Source organism: Coffea arabica, chromosome 9e (genome assembly GCF_036785885.1).
Source record: "Coffea arabica cultivar ET-39 chromosome 9e, Coffea Arabica ET-39 HiFi, whole genome shotgun sequence".
Taxonomy (NCBI): domain Eukaryota; kingdom Viridiplantae; phylum Streptophyta; class Magnoliopsida; order Gentianales; family Rubiaceae; genus Coffea; species Coffea arabica.
The window spans coordinates 30,837,747-30,860,587 of NC_092327.1; the positions used below are offsets into that span (position 1 = coordinate 30,837,747).

Genomic DNA, 22,841 nt, shown 5'->3' on the forward strand with positions numbered 1-22,841 from the left:
AATGAAAATTATTTACTTATATTTTTTATTGTAGCACTTTTTAATGTGTTTTATATGAGATGAAAACATGATACAAATAAAAATGTATTGAAAAAAGTATTTAGAGAATTTTTAGTTTTTTATAAAAAGTAGAATTCAAAGAAAATACAAAGTAAGATATAAATGTGGTATAAAATTATCAAACAGCATCTTATTGACTTGTGAAAATTTTTGTGCAAACTGCAAGGTAAATGAAAATTATCAAAACTAATTCATTTACAATTTAAAGGAAGAAAGATAAGCGATGGAAAATTTGTGCAAATGTTTTAGGAATTTTTAAATTTTTTTCTCAATAATAAAATTTTTTAATTCTTTGGAAAACTTGTGCAGATGTGACTTTTTTTTTAATGAGATGTTTCATATTTTGATTAAAAGTATAGCATAATTCTAGAACTATTATGTAAGGGCATTAATGTTATTTTGTTAAAATTTTGGACGGAAATTCATCATCATTAATGTTTGACTAGTCAATGAAAGGGCAAAGTGTATATATTTAATGTTTAAGGAGGCAAAGTGTTACAAAGGGTCAAGTTCAAGGGAGCAAACTGTAATTAACCCTTTATCTAATTTAGACTCTAAATTGTTTTCAAAGATTTAATTTAAAGATTCCTTTCAAGAGTAGCTAATAAAAGGGATTGGAGGCACTACCACACAGTCCAAAAGAAACATGATGTAGGCCAATTTTGCCATATATCAACAATAGAAAATTATACGAGTTTTTTAACCTTATACAAGTTCAAATTAGCATAAGTGCATATCTCTAATATTGATATAACGCAGCAATCCAAGAATGTAAGTTTATATAATTAAACAAATAGTAATATGTGAACACTGTCAATTGGATTTACATAAAGATTAAAGGAAAAGTTATGCTTTTATTGTCTATTAATGGCTTTTTCTCAGCAATTGATATAAAACCAAATTTTGTTTTTATATTACATATGAAAATGAATGAAAATGATTAATCGATTATCCAAATTGACTTTTTGATTTTAATATGGGTAAAAAATTCAATTTCAATTTTGATTGAAAATTTTATTGAATAAAAATTGATTGACTGATTTCATTTAGTCGACTAACCAATTTACTAACTCATTTTTACCTTTACCTGCTATATTTTTCTTGAGCCATAACAATGTACTCTTCCTTCCAATAATCACGTTGTGTTACTACAACTTTACTTTTTGATCTCATCAATACTAGTATACTATTGCCCAATTCTTTTTCATTTTTTTTTTGTCAAAACATTAGTACCACCTTCTAGTTACCCATTCTTTCTCCCATTATTCCGCTATTTTTTCCTACCTCTTTTACACTTTGTAGCTTTGTGTCTGATGCGCTAGCGTCCATATGATTGTTTTCAAGTGAATTATTGATATATTTTTTTGTGAAAGAATTTGTATATCTTATTTTAATTCTTTGGACAAATTCTACTTTGCACCTCCAAACTTGTAACACTATTCTACTTTATACCGCAAACTTCAATTTTGAATAGTTTACACCCTAAACTCTCAACTTTGTCATATTTAAGTCCAGTCAATGACAATTTTTGCAAAATTAATGACATTAAGGACCCAACAAATTAATGATAATATGTTGAAAGTAATCAAAAGGTCTAAGGTATTTGGGGATAATGATAATGATAATGAGTTAGGAAGCGTCAGGAAGTTTACTCAGACGCAATTCTTGGGTGATTTAGATTGTTAATGAGCGCGATTTTATATCAGTTGTGCCTCATAAGGTGCGGGATTTCTGTTGCTTGGAAATAACCTTCTAGACTACGATACAAGTTAAACACAGATGCTAGTGTAACAAATGGTGGGACAGATAGCGGTGGGGTGCTGCGTGGTTGCGATGGTAGGCTTGTGTTTGCATTCTATAACGAGTTTGGAGAGATTGATGTTTTAAAGGCAGAGGGGTTAGCATTATTGGAAGGGCTCCAAATGTGTGCAACAAGATGGATACAAGGGATCCAGGTGGAGGTTGATTCTGCAGTGTTGGTTTCGCTGGTGAAATCGGGAGGAATTTTGGGTTGGAGGTACCGTAATATGTTGCGAAGGATTAGAAGGCTTTTAGTGACATTATCAATTTCCTTTGACCACGCATTTCGAGCAGCAAATATGGTTGCAGATAGGCTGGCATCTTTGCGTGGACAAGATAGTAGTATGATTTTTGGATCTTATTAGCAATTGCCTAGGAAGGTTCGAACATGTTTAGCTCTAGATCTTAGGCAGTTTCCATCCGTTAGACATGTTTCCAGGTAGCCATTTTGGATTCGGTATTGGTAGGTCTATCTTAAATTCCTTGTAATTTTTATTTCATGGAATAAATAAAGGAATGCCGTCCCTCCCCGAGTTTGGGGTTTTTTGGCCAAAAAAAGGTTCTAAGGTATTATAGCAAAAATAAAATAATATATTATCATTAATTTGTATGATCTTTTATTTCATTAATTTTGATAACAATATTAGTCATTGAGATCATATAAATAAATGATAATGCGCTAAAATGGTAAAAAAAAAAAAAAAAGCGCTAAAGGATCGTAGTTGGAATAAAATGGTATATTATCATTAATTTTCACCACCTTTATTTCATTAATTTTACAAACTCAATCATTGATTAGACTTATTTAGGATAAAGTTGAGAGTTTATCGTACAAAGTGTCCAAAATTAAGAGTTTAAGGTGCAAAAAATATCTAAAATTAAAATTTAAGATATGAAGTGAAATAATAATATAAGTTTAGGCGTGCAAAGTGGAGTTAATCCTAATTCTTTTTGGTTCCAATTTCCAAAGGTTGCACATCATTAGCGTGTCGCATTTACTTCTGTTTGGTTCCATATGGGCGCAAGCTTTCTTTATGATTTGATTATTGAAGTTCAACTTTGAATATAACACACAGCTTCACTTCAAGAAAATCTTTCATCTTTTCATGAATTGAACGTGTCTTATGTATTTTTTTCCCTAGAAATTAATGTGTTTTTCTTTCTACCAAAAAAAAAAAAAAAAACTACTTCGTGGCCAATTTCGACTTTTCACTTGTTCTGTAATACTAAATTAACAGAAGTTAGCAAGGCGGTTATTGGTTATTTGGTCAAACCATAGGATTTGTTTGCTAATATGGTCAAATGTTAAGGGAGGTATAAATGTAATTAATCCTATCCATTAATAGGCTCCGGCACCATAGTCTAGCATTATTTTTTTAAAATTTTTTATATAAAAGGATGTGACGATCCAAATTGTTGCACAAATTAAAAGGTGATTGAATGGTCAAAAAGTTATTAAATTATTAAGTATGGCACGAGTCAATCATTAAATATTTTTTGTGATCACAAAGGCTACTAAATTGGTAAAAACGGACCATCTAGATCGTTTTATCAAATTCTATCAATAAAATAATGGATAAAATCATTGGAATCTAACCACATTTTTGGTAAAATAATCTTTGGCAATCGGTCATTTTACCGGTGGATTTTGACAAAATATTGTCGGTGGCCCGTTTTTTACAGTTTAGTAACCTTTGTATTCACCAAAAAAGTTTGACGACCTGATACGTGCCTGCTCAATAGCAAGTGACCTTTTTTGGCCATGTACCCGTTAAAAGGCCACCCAAATTGTTGCACGAATTGGCTGTGCAACAGCTCCAACAAAACCCTAGACCGAACTCCTCTTTCTCTCATTCATTTCGCAATTTTGATTTATTTTTAATTTTTTTTGGCGGTATAAGGAAAACATGCCTCCGAAAGCTGCGAAATCTAAAGAAGCCCCAGCTGAAAGGCCGATTCTAGGCCGTTTTTCTTCTCATCTCAAAATCGGAATTGTAGGTTTTGTTTTCTCTTCTCTATTTCTCTTTTGTTTTGAACTGTTTTAGTTGGATATGTTGGGATATTTTTAGTTTCCGGAGCTGTAAGACTTGAATTAGGTTATTTGTGTAACTGCTTGATTTTTTTCCTGAAGAATTTGTGATATGGGTTTTGAGCTTCCTTAATTAGGTACTGAATTAACATTAGTGAGCTTCCTTAATCAGTGAGGGAATAACTGTAAAATTCTGTAATTTGGGTCGATTCAATCTTAGCTGTTCTCTTCTTTCATTTTCCGTCTTTTTTGTTTTTCCGCTGAATGCTGTGGCCTACCCTTAAGAATTTGAGTTTATGGGTTTTATTGTGTGATTCGAATTAACATTTACTGGAGTTGACGTCTTGAGTAGTCCGACATTAAAGTGACTTTAGGGTGAAGGATAATTTCAGCCAAGTTCAGCTGGTGCTGTTTTTTCCGTGACGGTGATTAGGCAATGTGTTATTTTAGAAGAAGAATAAATGGGTGGAGGATGTTAAGGCATTAGATTAATTTAGATAATATATACACATGATGCTATTGATGCAAAAGAACAGTAAAAGGTGAGCAAAAGTTTAAGAAAGCTTTGTGCAAATAATTGATGGACCAGCTTAAGGCATGGGAACACCTGAGAGATTCTTACGGTTAATGAAAAGCTGGATGTTTTTTCTTTGAATAATTTGTTAGGTAACTTTTGTTTTGGTCGGTGTTTTTTGGGGCCATTGGGAAGGCTGGGGAAATTGATTTTATGATCTTTTTTTTTTTGGGATAGTTTCCTTGCTGTTGTGAGGAAAGTAGGATTTGAAGGAAGGTAATTCCTTGTAGTTTCATACTTCTTCTGTTGTTGTCAGCCAACCAAGAAGAGATATTCCTCTTTTTCCCAGCTTGGTTTCTTGGTTTTTCTGAGATCTAAATGGGCCATTAACCTTATCAGTTGCTTTACTAAAAATATGAGGGTTTCTCTGGATTGCTCATTTAAGGAATTGGGGAGAGTAAGATTTGAAGCATACGGACTTTTTCCATGATTCATTGCTCTTTGTGTTCCTGTGACTACTGAGCTCTAACTTGAGTTTGTTAAAAGTCTTTAACTTCAACGGAAACAAAGATCTTTCTGTATTGTAGTTTTGTTTATACACTCAGTTCATTTTTGGATGGAGGTTTAATAAAAAAAAGAATTATTTTACACAACCATTTTAGATTTGATTGTGGGAGTTCTAGCAGACTACCAATCAGAGTTTTATCCTTTGAGAGCAAAATCTGTGTGTTATATGAATTTGTGGAACTCCAATGCAATTTAGGTTTCATTTTGAAGAATACTGTAGCATGTGGTAGTCCACCTTTTACTCGGTAAAAAAGTATAGTATCTGTATTCCAGCCTGATCAGTGTGAAGGTCTGGCCTTCAATTATCGCACAAATTAAAGATATTATGTCTTTCTATTGCTAGTTAATGATAGAATTTTTGGTGTATGATCTTTTCACTTGGATTTCCAGTATTTTGAACTCATTTGGATTCCCTTTATAAGTTTAATCTGAGTGTTTTGTCTTTGTTTTTCTTGTAAATAACAGGTTGGATTGCCAAATGTAGGCAAATCCACTCTTTTTAACACACTTACAAAATTGTCGATACCTGCTGAAAACTTCCCTTTTTGTACCATTGAGCCCAATGAGGCTCGGGTGCATGTTCCTGATGAGCGATTTGAATGGCTTTGCCAATTATACAAGCCAAAAAGTGAGGTACGTGGTCACCATTAATACCTTTATTTCTCATCTAGGATCCACACAAGGCTCCGCTGTTGATTTTTATTTATTATTCTTAGACAAGTTATGGCTTGAATCTATGTCCATTTCTACTTAACTGAGTTATAACTGAATTAATTTATATTTTGTGGGCTCATAATGTAAACTAATTAAGTGAAGAAACATCTTAATGCTGGTTGCCCTTATTTGCTGTTGCCAGGTATCCGCTTTCTTAGAAATTCATGATATTGCTGGCTTGGTTCGAGGTGCTCACCAAGGACAAGGGTTAGGCAACAGTTTCCTATCCCACATCCGTGCAGTTGATGGCATATTTCACGTTCTACGTAAGTTGTCTACCTTAGTTCTTTTTTTACCCCTTCCTGTGTCCTGTTATCTCTCTGCATGATTTCAGAATAAGGTATTGCTATTGGATTCAGATGTTCTTGCCCAACTCAAAGAACGGGTCCTCCCACTTGGCCTTAACATGGTGTATTCTTTCCTAAAATTTCTAACAGTTTAAGCTGAGATTTGATTGTACCATATTTTCCCTCAATACATTGATTGTTGTCTCTTGAGCAGAGAAGATTCCTTTAGCCAGATTGAGGGACTATGACACCATAGCTATTCTCATTTCCCAGGCCAGGAAACCTAATTTGATGTATTAGTTGGCCAGGATTTATTGGGGGTCAAAAATTTGAAAAAGAGAACAGATTGGGGGAGAAAGAGGAATGATGGTTCCTTACTGAACAAAAGATCAGGTCCAAACCTTAATCATCCTTGATCAGATACACTTCTTGATGCTCATGCTTATTTTCCTAAATATTCCCAGAAAAAGAAGGGGGGGGGGGGGAGGAATTCCCTTCTTAGTTTAAGGTAAAATATAGTGAACCCAGCCTTCTTTATCTCCATTATTCAGTTTGCCCCTTCAAGTATTTTTATCCCTTTAACAAACTTTGGTAGTTCTTTTTGATGTTCAATCCTAACTCCAATACTTTGTGGACAAATTTGCCCTTCTCTTTTCCCTTTAATGCATGTTTGTCATTTTCGTTTCGTTCCTAGTCTTCTTGCCAACAAACTTGCTCCTAGCAAACTTAGCTTAGTTAGCTCTGCTTGCTGCCAATGACCCAGTATTGCTCTGTAAATCATAGTCGGTACAATCTACTTGGAGCTTTTCCAAATGGAAACACATCATTCAATTACATTCCTCAAAGTCAATGAAACTGACACAAACGCACGCATACATAGAGAGAAGGGGGGGGGGGAGAATTAACTGGTGATGGATAGAGATAGGGAAGATAGAGTGAGCTAGGGAATGAGGGAGGAGATTGTTGATTTCCAGAAAATTTGTTTTTTGTTCTTGGGCACATTGCCAGTGATGATTGATGCTGCACCATTTTGGTTTGTTTTTGTTGATTTTGAGGCTATATTTTGAATTTCATTTAAAAAAAAGGAAGTAAAAGAAATATATTGTCACTTGGAGGAGCTGCTAATTGGTAGTGGTTGAAGGTAATTGACACAAGTAGTTAGTTATTGCCCAGCTGGTGCTATGTTTGATGGGAGCAAATTTGTTGCACAGAAAATAAAGGATGAGAAATGAAGAAGAAAAGGAGCGAAAAACAAAAGGGAAGAGGCACATTAATGGTGGCAAATTCATCTACAAGATTCTGAACTTAGTTCAGATGTTAAAAAGTATTATGGAGTTAATCAAAGTGGGCAGAGTGCCGATGAAAAGATTTTAGAGGCAAAGTTGAAACTTGGACCAAATTGCGAGGGTCTTTACTGTGATTTACGCTTAGTTTAGTTTGATTATAATACTATTGCCTTCTGTTGCCCAACCACTGTTTGGTTCGCTATTATTCTTGTCATTCTGGATTTTCTCTTTGTCTGATGCAGCTTTTCCAGTATGAACCTTGAGACTCAGTGAATTTAGATATTTCTTCATTTATTGTCAAAATCTGACTAGTTTGTCACCTTTGGATGTATGTGTTTCAAGGATCACCAGAACAAGAAGAAGTACAATTAACATATACAATTATTTGTCTCACACAATGTTATGTGGATGTTTGATTTTCTTTGCTGGTTATTGTGTGTTCATTGGTAGTTGTTTGATATGTAATCGGAGGACCAATGCATGAAACTACCCTCTAGTTTGGATTCATTCTTTGGATTTGTTATTTCTGTTGTTAGAACTGCAATCTTATGATCATGATGTGGAAAAAAAATTGAAACTAAAGGGACAAAAAATGGTATTATTAAGCTTGGCTTGAATTTAGATTCTTCAATGATGAGTTTCTTTTGATGAAAGAATTAATACTCCTTTCAGCACTGTTTGGAAAAGGTTGTGTTCTTTTAAACCTTTCATTTTCATGATGCTTATTGTCAAAAAGACTCCTCTTGCTTTGCAACTCCCGTATACTTAGGTAAACCATGTGAGGTTGGTAGTTAAAACTTTCCAACAACTAAATGATGTTCATAGCTATAACAGCTATTGATTATTTAACTGATTCCTAGGATAGATTTGTTGACACTTTGGCAGTGAATTGAGTCTATAAACCATGTGAGGTTGATAGTTAAAACTTTCCAACAACTAAATGATGTTCATAGCTGTAACAGTTATTGATTATTTAACTGATTCTTGGGATAGATTTGTTGACACTTTGGCGTTGAATTGAGTCTATTCTGTTCCAAGGTCGTGCTTCCACATATTGCTCATGCATTGTTTCTTCCGTTATTGTTATTTTTATGTTTTTGTTCTCTTGTTGATTCATTAGACCAGACCTGTTATGGTATCCATTGTTCTGAAACATAATTATGCATTGCAGGTGCATTTGAAGATCCAGATATCATTCATGTTGATGACTCTGTGGATCCTGTGAGGGATTTGGAGGTTATAAGTGAAGAATTGAGGCTCAAGGTATGTTCAATGAAGACTAGTTACTAAAGAAAGTCAAAACCTTTTTTTTTTTTTGGGTGGAAAGTGAATGGAGTGTATGATACGCAGTGATGCTATTTTTCTATTACAATAGGCATGTTGGTTTTTACTTACAATTTTGTGTATATGAATAATTCCATCTTTTAGCTGAGCCATGTTTACATAGATGAGTCACTGTGCTTTTCTATGCCGAATAAAAAGCTCCAGCATGCGGGTTGTAGAAGAAAGCATAATCGTCTTAAGATTGTGGCCCGCTGATCTCATCTGATGCTTTTATGCTAGTAGTGTTGGACGTTGGAATGAAAAATTTACTCTTATGTGATATTGAAGTTATTATTAGGTTTGAGGAGTACCTCAAGTAGAATTGAAGACTGGAAGCCTAAAAAGATATTGGAAATATCTTCTCCTAATTTTGGTTTGGATAGGAAGAATGCGATTACTGTGATTCTAATTTTAAGTAAAGTCAGCTTACGCACTATATGTCATTGATGATTCATAATTGTAAAAATAAATTTGATACCAATCTCTTGGAGATAGACTCTCTTCTGTGGGAGTGGGTGTCTGCTGAATGAAGCAGCAGATGTCTCTTGTTTCACTTGACCAGCGGTGAAGCTGCAAATCTTGTAAGGCTACCGGAGTCATAATGTATCTTCCGTTCTGTTTGTGATATAAGACAAAAACTTTGTATACTTAGAATTTTCTGTGCCCCTTTTGTTATATTTTTGATAGGGTAAATTTTCCTTAATAAGAATTAGTTCTTCTTCCAGTTTTAGACAAATAGAAAGAAGGAAAATTATCAAATGTCATGCACAATGTTCTCAAATTGGAAATTGAGGTCTCTGTGGACTTTGGAATGGAAAGACTTGAGGACAAGAAATTTTAAAACTATTATTGAAGCTATGAAGGATGACAAGTAATTTGGTCATGCTGCCTGTATAAAATGAATTACAGATGTAATAATGAAAATGGGAAAGAGTGAGACTTGGAAAAAGGGTATGCTGCAGAAATGTTTTTGAGTAATTACTAAAACTTGTGTGTTTTTAATTTGTTGTTTTCTTTACCTCAAAAACACTTCAATTATAGTTCCAAAATTCTCATTAGGAGAACACATGATGTCTTAATAGTCAACACCTTCCTGTGTTCTACTGACAGTTTAATGATCGAAAATAGGTTGATCAGTATGGGAACGTAGTGATTAAGACATTGCATCATGCATCAATATTTTTTCAGTTTTTGTTGTAAAGTTGTATTATGTCTGACATTTCATATGTTCTTGATTTGCTCATCCTTAGCTTAATGCATGCTAGTCATTTTCACAACCCTTATAGTTGTCCATGCTTTTGCTTCTGCTAATTCATCAAATTTCAAGGCTCTATGTCAGATTGGGCTGAAGCCCTTGGGACTCTATTTTATCTGGTTTTGCTTCAGGTTTTAGATGTCATTGTGCTCAATAACTCAGTCACTTTCCACCTAAAATCTTTGTATGAAATTGTCTTGCTCTTGGATATTTAGAAACTCAAGTTTACTTTCTGTCTCTCTCTGTGTCATTCTCTCCGCCTTTTGTCCCTTTGGGGATAGAATGAACCAAGAAAAGGAAGAAAAGACACCTATGGCCTTCATGTTGACATGCATGTAATGATTGAATCCATTTGACATATGTATGAGATACTTTTTAATTAGTCTCGCTGTTTATTTTGGTGCAAGGATATTGAATTCATGGAGAAGAGGATAGAAGATATTGAGAAGAGCATGAAGAGGAGCAATGACAAGCAGTTAAAGATAGAACACGAATTATGTGAGAGGGTAGGTTCATGTTAGTTATTTTAAACATCTTCCGCTTGGGATTCAATCATCATTTTCCATGTTAAATTCATCTATGCAAATCTTTTCATGTTATCATGCTCACAGGTGATATCATGTTATCGTATTTCTCAGTTGCTTTTCTGTTAACTTTAGTGTAGTTTCTTGAAATTGTCTATTCAAGCTATTTCAGGTTAATTGGCATATGGCATATATACACGCCTGCTATGGCTTTTTTGTTCTATTACCAGTGAGAAAAAATTTGTACGCTCAGTGCTTTTTCCTTTGGGCAATGAAAATAATTGGGCTAGTAAACTAATGAATAATGTAGTCATCATTTCTGCACTTATTGTATTCTGACTCTGTGAGTACGATCTGTTGCTGGCAATGTTTCTATCAGATATTTGTAGTACAGGAGGATGATTCTGTTGCTTATAATTTGATCTAGAACATGCTAACAATGATTATTGTGTATCACTTTGCATTTTTGGAGCTGATATATGCTTTTCATATGGGAAGAATGATGAGATCCAGTGAAATGATATTACTAGGCCCTCTTATGTTTTCGAATGAAATGGAGGCAGCATTTACTCGACAAACACACACGTACGTGTATACATGTTTGTGTGTGTACGTATCAAGTTGTATTCTGAGTGAATAGGTATTCCACATGTACAAGAGTTATGCAATTATGTTTCAGACAACAATTTCATCCATGAACCTAGGCATGTGGGAATCATTTGCCCACTCCAATAAAATATTATGAAACAGAATCCAGTACCCTATAAGCAACACAGGATTCTCTTTGGACCGTGAAATGACTTCAATTTCTTTAAATTTTTCACCCCAATATACAAAAAAGTTCAAGACAAATGTTTTTTGAGCTTGATTCTCCTATTTTGGTGCATTTGCACTCTGCTAAGTGAGCTTGAGAATTTCTAGTAGCCCACTCTTTTGAGAGTTATCACTACTTTGACGTTTCCATTTCTAACATTACTTTGTACATAACCTTGTATGGTTTTCTGCTAGCGGGTATGCATGCTGAGTTTTGTCAATCTTTATGATGAAACAGTTCACTAGCAGATAAAAAGGTATTCACTGTCAGTTATTTTTCGAAAATTTCACAGTGAAGGGTTATACTATTAGAATAACATATGTAATTTAAAATTATAGAATTATTACATGTATGTAATAAACAGAATGTGTTTAACCTTGCTTTTATTCCTTATTCATACTTTTGCTTTGCTTTTATTCCTTATTCATACTTTTGCTTTGTGATGAATGATGATGGATGCAAGGACATCAGCCAAATAATTTTTGTTGGTATGAAACCATGGAATGATTTCTTTTTTCTTTTATCTTTTTTCTTTTAAAGAAAATTATATAAATGATGAAATATGAACTGAATTAGATCACACAATTACAAATGACGAGTACAAGAACTGAGAGCATTAGGTTTTTATTCCTCACTGTGCTTGGGGTAGATAGGGAGACTTTCATGCTTTAAATCCTGATACTACCAGAGCGCAAAATCTATTCCAGTTTACGATTATTGAATATGTGATTTAATTATGTCTCTAGGTGATTTGTACATATCAAATGCTGATTGTTCTTGCTTTGAAAGGTTAAAGCATGGCTCACGGATGGAAAAGATGCCCGCCTTGGGGACTGGAAAGCTGCGGATATTGAAATATTAAATACTTTTCAACTGCTGACAGCCAAACCTGTTGTATACTTGGTGAGTGATCAACTCGTTGTTGATTGGAAGTATTTTAACTGATTCTTTTATGCTGTATATCTATGTATTTTACTTATGAGTTGTCATCTTTTGGATTTTCATTGATTAGTTATCTGCTGTCTCATTTCACAAAGTATTCTCTTGATTTCTTCTATTCTCATTGTTTCCATGTTCCTTGCATGATAACCTCTAAATCCTAATCATTATGAGGTTGTCCTTTTCTTCACCTCTACTTTGAATATAAAATAACTGCATATGGTCAAGGACCGAGATTTAGAAGTTCTTATGATTGTGCATAAAAATGGAAGGAAATTTGACTGATTAAAAGGAAACAAGTTCAGCACTTACCAATATGGTCAAAGCCACACTCTGCTCTCACAGATTTTTTTTTTTTGGCGTGGGACATGGTGAGATGTAAAGAGGCATGAAATATAAGAATCCAGCTTCTTGTCCTCATGATACAATTTCGCTTTGTTGAAATCACTTTGTACTAAGCTTCTTCACCAAAAGTACAAATCTCAAAAGCCCCCACACAAGTAGAAAGAGAAGTGTCCTGTTGCAAGAGTTCCTTTTGGAGTCAAGTTATATTACAGCTTACTTTTATTTAGACGATGTTCATATGGAGGATCCACTTGTTGCCATTCTTTTCTTTTCTTTTTTTGTTGTTTTTTGTTTTTTGGGGTGGGGGAGGGGGGTTCCTCTTTAAAAAAAACTAATTCCTACGATCTTATTTGTGCACATTTAACCACTTACTGACATGTATGTCTGTATAAACTATCACATGCACCTTTGCCCTTTGCGTCCGTTCCTTTTGCCCTATTTATAGTAGCCACGGTGTGAAGATCTGTCTTTTGACCCTATTTGGAGGGCCTAGAGCAGATGTTTCAGTTTTTTTGGTGTAGGCGTAATTGTGTTTCATTAATTTCTTCTTTTTTGCACTTGTGTCTTTATGTAGTCCTCCATTTCCAATTTTGTCTTTTGGTCCCTTTTGTTCTTTATGAGACAATAAGGTAACTCAGAATTTAATTAATGAACTTTCCTTTTGAGTTTAGCTTATCATGTGAAAATTGATTGTGCCAAGTATTTTCCCCTGTTTCTTTCATATATCAATGTTGGTTTCTCGCTTTCAAATTGAACTTCCATTACCTAAATTACATGCTTTATGACTGAGAGATATGTCAATAATAAGGTATGCATGCCATGTGCAGGTTAACATGACTGAGAAAGACTATCAAAGGAAAAAGAACAAGTTTCTTCCAAAGATTCATGCGTGGTACATAAGTATTTTTGTTTTCTTGTGAATAAATGTATTATATATTCCTCAACCTCCCTACGCCCACTGGTATATGCCCCTCCTGAGGCCTGTTTGGAAGAAACAAGAAAGAAAAACTTTACGCTATGCATGCCCGAACTCGTGTATTTTGAGTAGTGAAGTGTCAATAAATCACACTGTGTGTCTCACAATGTTCATAATTTTTGGAAGATACTAAATTGAGCATGCAAATTTCTTGTTTACCTTCTCTTGGAGCTGAAAGAGAGTACAGTCAGTTTATTTTCAACTTTTCAAGGGAATAGCATATGAAACAAGATGCCATTGTAAGACTATTCCATGCCTTAGTTCTAATGAAGAAGTATCTTTTTCAGTCACGATTTCGGCCTCCAATTTATTCTAGCAGTAGTTGTCCTTTGCATGTGCTAGAAAATGTTTATTGGCTGATGCATATAAACCAATGCTTATTGGCTGATGCATATAAACCTGTGATACCTTTTCTGGCCAGTGTCTACTTCCCCACGTGTGGCAAGTCAAACTGCAAGTTTTTGTGCTTTTCATATATAGAGTTTTCGACACTGAAATCTCAATGCTCTTTTAACAGGGTGCAAGAACATGGTGGGGAGACAATTATTCCTTTCAGTGGTGCTTTAGAGAGGGATCTTACTGATTTGCCACCTGAGGAGGCTGCAAAATATTGTGAGGAGAATAAGGTACAAAGGTTAGTTCGATATCAAATCTTAAAACTATGCATTCTCTATAATTTTATTAAGAGTTTGAAATTGTGAGCTGCTTCTTTTGTTTGTAGCAATTATCCATATAAATTAGTCTTGGGTTCAGAGTTTATTATGCTAAAAAATACAATAAGTAGCTTATGTGTGTTTCCCATGCAATCGCTGGCAACAATTTAAGCTGGTGGTCTGACCTAAATATGTTCTTGACAGTGCACTTCCAAAAATCATAAAGACTGGATTTTCAGCAATTAATCTCATATACTTCTTCACAGCTGGACCAGATGAGGTACTATGTGTGTCCAGTATGTTGATGGAAGCATTATTAATAACTCTTTTGGTTCATGTTGCATGCATATGTAATTACCGGTTTTTGTAGGTAAAGTGCTGGCAAATTCGGCGCCAAACAAAGGCTCCTCAAGCAGCTGGGACAATTCATACTGATTTTGAAAGGGGATTCATCTGTGCTGAGGTTCTTTCAAACGCATTTTTCCACAAATTTGATTTCTTGTGGATCTAATTCATCTCTTCGCATTTGTTTTATAGTTTTGCGCTTCCATCACATCAATGAGTTTCTTGATAGTATATTTGATCATCACTTGATTTTGCGTTCTCTATGTATCTATACTGGTATTTTTTAACTTGATTGTAATTTAGTGAATGCCATTAGCATTCACTGTCTCACATATTGCTTTTCTTTCCCTAGAGCATATTAAATTTAATATTACTCCTTTATTTCTGGTTGTTTGACAAGTCTTAATTCATCATTTAGACTCACACTAGCTTATTGTTTGTCACATTCCAGTCATTTTCCAAAACAATAGTTTGAAGTGCTTAGAAGACTGACTTCTATTTTGTGATGCTTTTTAGGTCATGAAATTTGAAGATCTCAAGGAACTTGGAAGTGAGCCTGCCGTGAAGGTAATACTATTATATCCTCAAAATACTCCCTTTTCTTGTCATCCTTCTACCATCTTAAATATATATATATATATGTGTGTGTGTGTGTGTGTGTGTATTAAATATCACGTATGGGGATGCTTTCTTCCTCCTTTAAACGAGTGATCCCTTCACCTCGTTAAGTAATTTTGTGTTTTGCTAAGTCTACTTTGCCTAGTGAGTAGTGAGTCTTTAGCACTTATGGTATTGGTGGCTTGGAATTTTATGTAACATTATCATTCTCTGTGTAGGCTGCTGGGAAATATCGGCAGGAGGGAAAAACATATGTGGTTCAAGATGGAGATGTAATTTTCTTCAAGTTCAATGTTTCTGGTGGTGGGAAGAAGTAACATGCAGATTAAAACTAGAAGGCAAATGGGCTGGATTTGAAGATGAAATTCCTTGCATATTATCCAATTTCAAAGCCAAATAGAGCATGTTATGAGAATAGGTGCACTCCTATTTTGACATGATTAATCTAAATTTTGCTTGGGGTGTTTTTAAGGTAAAGTAAATTTTATTTACGGTTAATAATCAACTGCTTAAGTAAATCTACTGAGGGCTTTAAGGACTAAGGCGTAGGTAGTTCTTTTCCCCAGGAAATGCGACTATCATTATTGTGTTTGAAACTTCAGCAAAAGATTCTGTATTGAGTTGTGCTGAATTCAGCATTAAGTGCATGCTAGAGTAACCAATTTGGATTATAGAGAGAGAGAAAATTAGATAAGAAATAAATCACGTCACGGTTCTGAAGCAGCATTGCCAAGAAAGAATCAGCACCGTCAATAGCTTTGGAACCACGAGCGATGCCATATCTGGAGAGCTCCAAATTGCAGTTCCTTAACGCTAGCCAAGAGCGTTCACCTTCTATGCTAAGATGCTTCCTCGAAATTGTGTCGATCTTTGCCAGGGTTGGGGTTGATTTTATACCTTCAATTTTCTCTGTCTCATATGGTATAATACGGGGATGGTACACAGGGCTATAAACGAGTTGAATTTTTAACAAATAGTTCGGGTTTCATTGGTTAAAGGTTTGATTCGACTTTTATTTTTTGCAAGAATTAAGATTTGACTGAAGTTTTGAATTGAATTTGAATTTATGAATATTCTACTCATTTAGGCTTGAATAATTTTTTACATTTTTAATATATATATATATGTATGTATGTATATGTATTATTTTGTTATATAAGGAATATATATGTATTATTAATAAATTAATAAAAAATAAAAAATTTCAAGCTTTTGTATGGAGCTTGACTCTATTGAATGTTATATCAAATTAAACTCGAGCTCAAATTTTAAGATCGTGTAGCATTATAGTTCGAATTTGAGTTCAAAATTTTTAATTGACCCTAATAGATTAAAAGTTGGATTTGATTCGTTTATAGCTTTAGTGGCACATCAAAGCAAACGCACCAAAAACAGTTGTGATCAACAAAAGAGGTCTTTGAGATATAGTTTTTGAGATGCCCTAAAGTCACCGAGAAGGTTTAAGGCATGTCAACGCCTTACAACAATCACAACAATGAGAACCATTATTCATGAAAAGGACCAGCAATAGCAAGGAAAACATTATTACTAATTCCACGAACCTACTAGTGCAAAGGCTTGTCAAATGCGGAATGAGAGGGAAAAAAAAAGGCAAGAGTGATAAAGAAGGTATGAATCATGATCATGGAGGGTCATGCCAATGAGGAAGCACTTAAATTAAACTTGAAATTGGACGAAAAGTTGTGGAACTAGAAAAAGAATGCATCTGTAATTCATCTAGCCAATGATTGTGTTTTGTTAGGCATGCTTTTGCGGATAGAAACTATAGCTGTTTTGATGTTTAGATTCTTTTATGAGATGATGTTGCAATGAACAGGCCTAAATGTCAGCATAATTTTGCAGATCTTTTGCCAAGACACAGAAATTTTCGTGCAAAAATATATATGAACACATAATCTAATGGGTTAATTTCACATACCTCCCCTGAGATTTTTGACAATTGCAGAAAGCTCCCCTCAAGTTATAAAAATTACAGCCACCTCCCCTATTTTCACTATTTAAGTAACATTCTAGGCCCCAAAGGCTATATTTTTTCTCAAATTTTCTATAATACCCTTGAGTTATAATTCACAACAAAAATGTAAAGGAAAAAAATGGTGTATAGTTTCTATTTCATTTATCTTTACCTGCTATTACTATTACCGACCCATCAACATCCAAATCACGACTATTTAATAAATACTTATCTCTGCTATAAAGTTCCTCTTTTACCTACAAATTTTTTATGAGGACCATTGTATCAATTATAAAACTACATCAGATGCCTAAAAGCTTACCTACAATCTCATATTAATATCAGATTTTACTTAATGCATAGCAATATTCATCAATATCCCTAAATTTCAATTCTATGGCTACCACCTTTTTAATACAAAATAATTTAAACCATCACTACTAATATCAATATCTAACACACTCAATTGGCACAGAATTCAAAATCAATCAAATTCTCTCTATAGGAATAACATCAATAATTGTAAATAAAAAATAGAAACGTGATGCATTTATAAATATATATCAAAAACACTTTTTTTCACGACAACCATAACAATATAACCTATATTTAGTTCCTATTCCACTTCCTATCCTTAATTTTTATTTTTTATCACTGTCACTATCTTCATCTCCATCTAGTCTGATAATGAAATTAGCACTCAATTTGCGATTTGACAATTTCTATTTGTTAATGCCTATCAAAAATTGGAAACAAAAATGGGCGCAAGTAAACTATTTAATAATAATGGAAAATTGAGAATTGGGAATAGATACCAAAATATGTAAGTATTGATGGTTTGGTGTGCATGGTAATTTTATTACTGGCGACAGTACACATTCGGTTGATAATAATAAATAAATGAGTTTGAAAGGAAAATAAATGTAAAGGGAAGAGGATAGATGGTTAAATGAGAATGACCGTAGTTTGAATTATTGGTTGATAATAGATGAGAGAGGTTTAATATTTGATAGAGTTTTTAAATGAGTTGAAAATTAATGAAGGGCATTGTTGTCTTTTTTTCACATCAAGGGAGGTCTCTGTAATTATGTAAACCTCAAGGGCACCAAGTGAAATTGTCGAAAATCGCAGGGGAGATTTCTGAAATTATCCCTAACCTAATAGTACGTATAAGGGATACAGACACTGCAGGAAAAGTTGACTCTATTGCTACCAAATAATAATAGAACACCAAAATAGTTACTGCTGTTGAGAGATATGAAACCTAGAATGCTTATAAACTCTCTCTTGTTGAAAAAAGTAATCAAGTTGCAAGCATTTTGATTTAATACTAACCATGTTTTTATGATCATACGTTTTTAAAATTAAATCATAATTCCTGTCTTAATCACACGAATCATTATTGCTGAAATATGTTCCCCGTGAATCTGACCAAAAGTTGCAATCAGTTAGAAATGTCGTGTGATATTCATAATCCTGTCAAAAATAAATAGATAAATAATGGTAGAAATTTGGACTGGATTCACTAATAGAAATTGGATTGCGATGCAGAAATGAAGCTAATGCATGTATTCACTAGGCATTCGTTAAGAATGCAATTCATGTATTAATATTTTGGAAATGCAAAGTTAAATAGGAAAAATTTATAGATGCAAAATAGAGTAATAACAGGTAGTGTGTGCATTTAAGAGCAAATTATCTCGATAGCCATTAAACTTTTCGAAAAGTCGAGTTTTGGCATTCAACTATTAATAGTATGTTTTTATCCACTAAATTATTAAAAGTGTAAATTTTGGATCATTTCGTCAGATTTTGTCGTTAACTCTGAATAGTATGCCTCATAATTGGTGCAGGCCATTAGATCTAACAAAGTTAACGATGGAATCAGACAGAATGACCCAACACTTTTAATAATTTAATGGGTAAAAATATACTATTAATAATTGAGTGGTCAAATCTTGCCTATTAAAAATGTTTAGTACCATCCGGATAACTTGCCCGTACATTTAATAATAGGTTAGATGTGATTTAGATATTTTAACATGTGCTCATCGAGTATCTATTAAAAAAAACGGATATTAAGAAAAATGATACCGTACAAGTCCACCAAAAATAAAGATTAGATAATGGTTTCTGTCAACAACTCACTATGTTCAATAGCACAAAATTAACAAAGAAAGAGAATTGCAAAGCTAGGATATTGATGGTTACCTTTCCACTATTAAGGTTGTTGCCACTCCATGGACCAATTATTAACATAATCTCGGGAATGACTTGCCAGATTCGCAATGAGGACCACAAATTGACTTCAGTGAAAAATCTAACAGAAGTTTTATAAGTTCATCATTACCTCTGCAACAATGTTCACAGGAATTCACTTAACGATAAATCCAAGCATTAATCTAGAATAAAACACCAGAGATATTGTATAATTATGTTTAATTTTGATGATAATTGGAATTTTGTACTTTAAGCACAAATAATCTTAGCAACTTGTATACAAAGCAAATAATGCTCATGAAAATCATTTCCAAATTGAAAAAAAAATGCTACTAAAAATGATATCTTACTGATCACTTATCTCTGCACTTCAATCAATGCCGCTTGAACTATTTAACTTATGATCTGAATATAGTCCAAAAAAGTCCATGTCAGTGGATCTTATATTTGCAATTAGATTTGTCACGGGCTTTATCATCTCATGTCCTCTCCTGCCTCCCCTTCTAAATAAAAATTTTAAAGAAAACAAGAACTAGATGCCAAAGCTCTAATAACCATTACTCCTCATTGGCTAATCGCTGTCTAGATCAAGAAATTCTCTGTTTTGAGTACAATAGGTAAAAGGACCCTTGTGTTTGCATGTCCGTTGAGTGTCCATCCATAACATGATTGGAGGTCTTGAAATAATGAAGGCCATACTCAAAGCTGTACATGGGTCCAAACAACAGCTAGGGACCATTCATTTGTTTGTTGAAGGCTAAGAAAACCGATCTCTACTATTGCCAATAGCTAGGGTGTTCAAAACAAGCCGAAAAAGTGGATAACCTAGATATTTCCAATCGAAAACCACCAGCCTTTGGACTGGTGATCACCACTAAACTATTTAAGGTTTGATGGGGTGGAAGCAAGGGTTCAAACCTTGCCTCCCATCAATTGTCCATTAAGTGGCTTCTTAAAAGATCCAGATGGGTGCACTATGCATCCGTCTGGTCCGGTGGTGATTCAATCTCCACCGGCCCTCTAGACCCAGTTGGGTCTTCCCCTTAAATTAAGATAATGTAGGATACTATAGATAAAGTGACGATTGAAAAGAAAAAAGAAGAAGATAGTTCCAATCGAAGAATAGGATAATCAATCTAGAGCATTGAAAACGATTGGATTAGCCGAACCTATTTGAAAAAATAGGTTAGAATACGATTTTCAATATTCAAAAACCGAAATTACCGAACCTCAACCCATGAGCATTTAGTCATTTACTATGACATTAAGAAGCCATTTACCAAGATGATGAATTTTTTTTTTGTGGTTATTGAACTTTAAATAATGATGTTAAATAAGAGTTGAATGACTCAAGTCACGTCAATTTTCCAATGTACATAAACTATTTTTCCTTGAGGGATGCATGTTACACAACCTTTTATATGCACTATGCTTATCTGTACATGAATCACTATCCTTCAATAATAATCAAGATTTGTATATCAAAAAAGATTTCATTTTGTTCTTTTTTTTATTTAAAAAAATGAAAGAAAACAGTTTGTTTTCTAATTCCATCAATGAAGACATTTGTAATGGAATGATAAACATAAAAAGTTTGAACGAGTTGGCCTTGAACAGAAACAATTCCATGTATTGTATTATTGTGCTTGTTAATCTATTTTTTTTATTTATGAAATTACAAATGGACTATGAACACAATAACATTTAGGACGCAAACCTTAATGAGTGAGAAAATTTATTATATTTTTACGTGTTATATTATTGTCTGAATATATTATTTCAATATATATATATATATTTATTCTCACAGTATCTACAGTATACTTTATTTATAAATTCCCTTGATCCTTAGAAAACCCGTGACAGTATCCATTATTTATGTCCCACATTTCCAAATCCATCAATTACACCTTCACCTACCTCACCACCTGTTCCAGTCTTATTTCAGTACTATTAACTTTAGGTCTGGTTAACTGCTGGTCATGGAACTGGTGGTGACCGAGCACAAATGAAAAAGGACGCTTGCTGTATTTTCGTTTTCTATTAAATTCTGTACTTTTTTTTTCATAGATCTTTTGTAATTTCTGGATAGATTTTGGGTTTTTTTTTAAAAAAAATTAAACTCCTAGTTTTGCAAGAAAAAAGGGATGATCTCAAGGAGGAGAAGATGGAGGCAACGCAGTCTAACTGACAACTATTTCTGTAGGAGAAATTTCTTAAATTTCATCCCTTCCTTGTTAGAAATTTTTTTTAATAAATCTTTATGAGTATAGGAATACCTTCTCATTTGCAGTATATTGTATGTATATATGTATATATATATATATATTCATCAGAAATACATCAATGCACTATTCTAACTCAACTGAATTTGAATATTTAATATTGCAAACTCTTCTCTTGTTTCTGATCCCAGCGTATAAATCCTTCCCCAAGAAGAGGGAAAGGAATGAGTGACAGATTTTGTTTCAGGTCAATTAGTTTTCACCGATCTTATGAATTTTGCCGACAATTGTTATAAAAAATAAGTCTCTTTTTTTTGTTGGTTATATAGAAATCATAATTGTGAAGACATTTTCAAATATTATTTGAACTTTTTGGCAATTATAATTGGTTCTTTTAAGTGTAATGACATCTTTCCGATCATAGTATAAGTAGCTACTATGTTTGTAATATAGTGTTGGACTCAGAGAATTATAAACAGAAAAATAAATTATAAAAAAGAGGACAAAAATGCTTTATCAAACGTTCAAACATTCATTTACAATACTAACAGTTACGAATAAGCACAAGTTATGACATAATTATGTTTGGACATGTGATTATATGAAAAATATATTTATGCTCGCATCACAAACATATTTTTTTTATCTTTTTGACTATCTTTTTTTAAAAAAAAATTTCATATGCATCGGTACATACAAACAGAAAGTATTACACTAATAATTCCAAATGATTTTAAAATTTTTTTCCTAGTAGCAGGAGTAGGATGGGATTTAAGAAGCGGGAAAAGAGTAGAGAATTAGAAATCAAAATTTCTAATTCTTGGGGCCTCTATCCAAACATCAATATTTCAAATAAAACTCTATCTAAAGACGTACTACAAAATATATTAAAGAACTTCTTATAAATGATTTTTCAATAAATTCCATAATAGTGAAGTAAACTACTATTTGATTATTTCTTACCACAAAAAAGGGATAATTTTAGAAACCTCCCCTGAGATTTGTAATTATTACACCCATCTCCCTTAAGGTTTATAAAATGACAGAAATCTTCCCTAAAAAATATGTTTTGATGACAAATGATGATGTAAGTACAAAAAGTCTAATGAATATTCTATATTGTCACTATTTGATTGGTAAAACAAGTTAAATGACAAAAGAAATCAAATATCAGGATCACTTGCAAAGTAAAAAATTTTAAGGTAGTTCTTTGCAGCCAAATTTAGAATATATTTTAAGGCATCATTTTTTCGCTTTGCTAAGTAAGTTGTGAAGAAACTGTTTTTAACAAATGCATCCCTACTAGTAGAGTATTTATAAAACTTAACAAGAAATCCATTTAAATGACTTAGGAATTGAATATAATGTATTA

At 33.3% G+C, this 22,841-nt stretch overlaps 1 protein-coding gene across 1 annotated transcript; it reads left to right on the forward strand.

Annotated features, from left to right (window-relative positions):
* Positions 1-3,631: 3,631 nt before the first annotated feature.
* On the forward strand, positions 3,632-15,520 carry LOC113710292 (obg-like ATPase 1). Its single transcript, XM_027233211.2, has 12 exons — positions 3,632-3,854; positions 5,436-5,603; positions 5,827-5,950; positions 8,429-8,520; positions 10,243-10,341; positions 11,963-12,076; positions 13,285-13,349; positions 13,951-14,067; positions 14,291-14,366; positions 14,457-14,549; positions 14,948-14,998; positions 15,268-15,520. Exons 1-12 carry the CDS (start codon positions 3,768-3,770, stop codon positions 15,364-15,366), a joined length of 1,185 nt encoding a protein of 394 aa, XP_027089012.2. The 5' UTR covers positions 3,632-3,767; the 3' UTR covers positions 15,367-15,520.
* Positions 15,521-22,841: the final 7,321 nt, after the last annotated feature.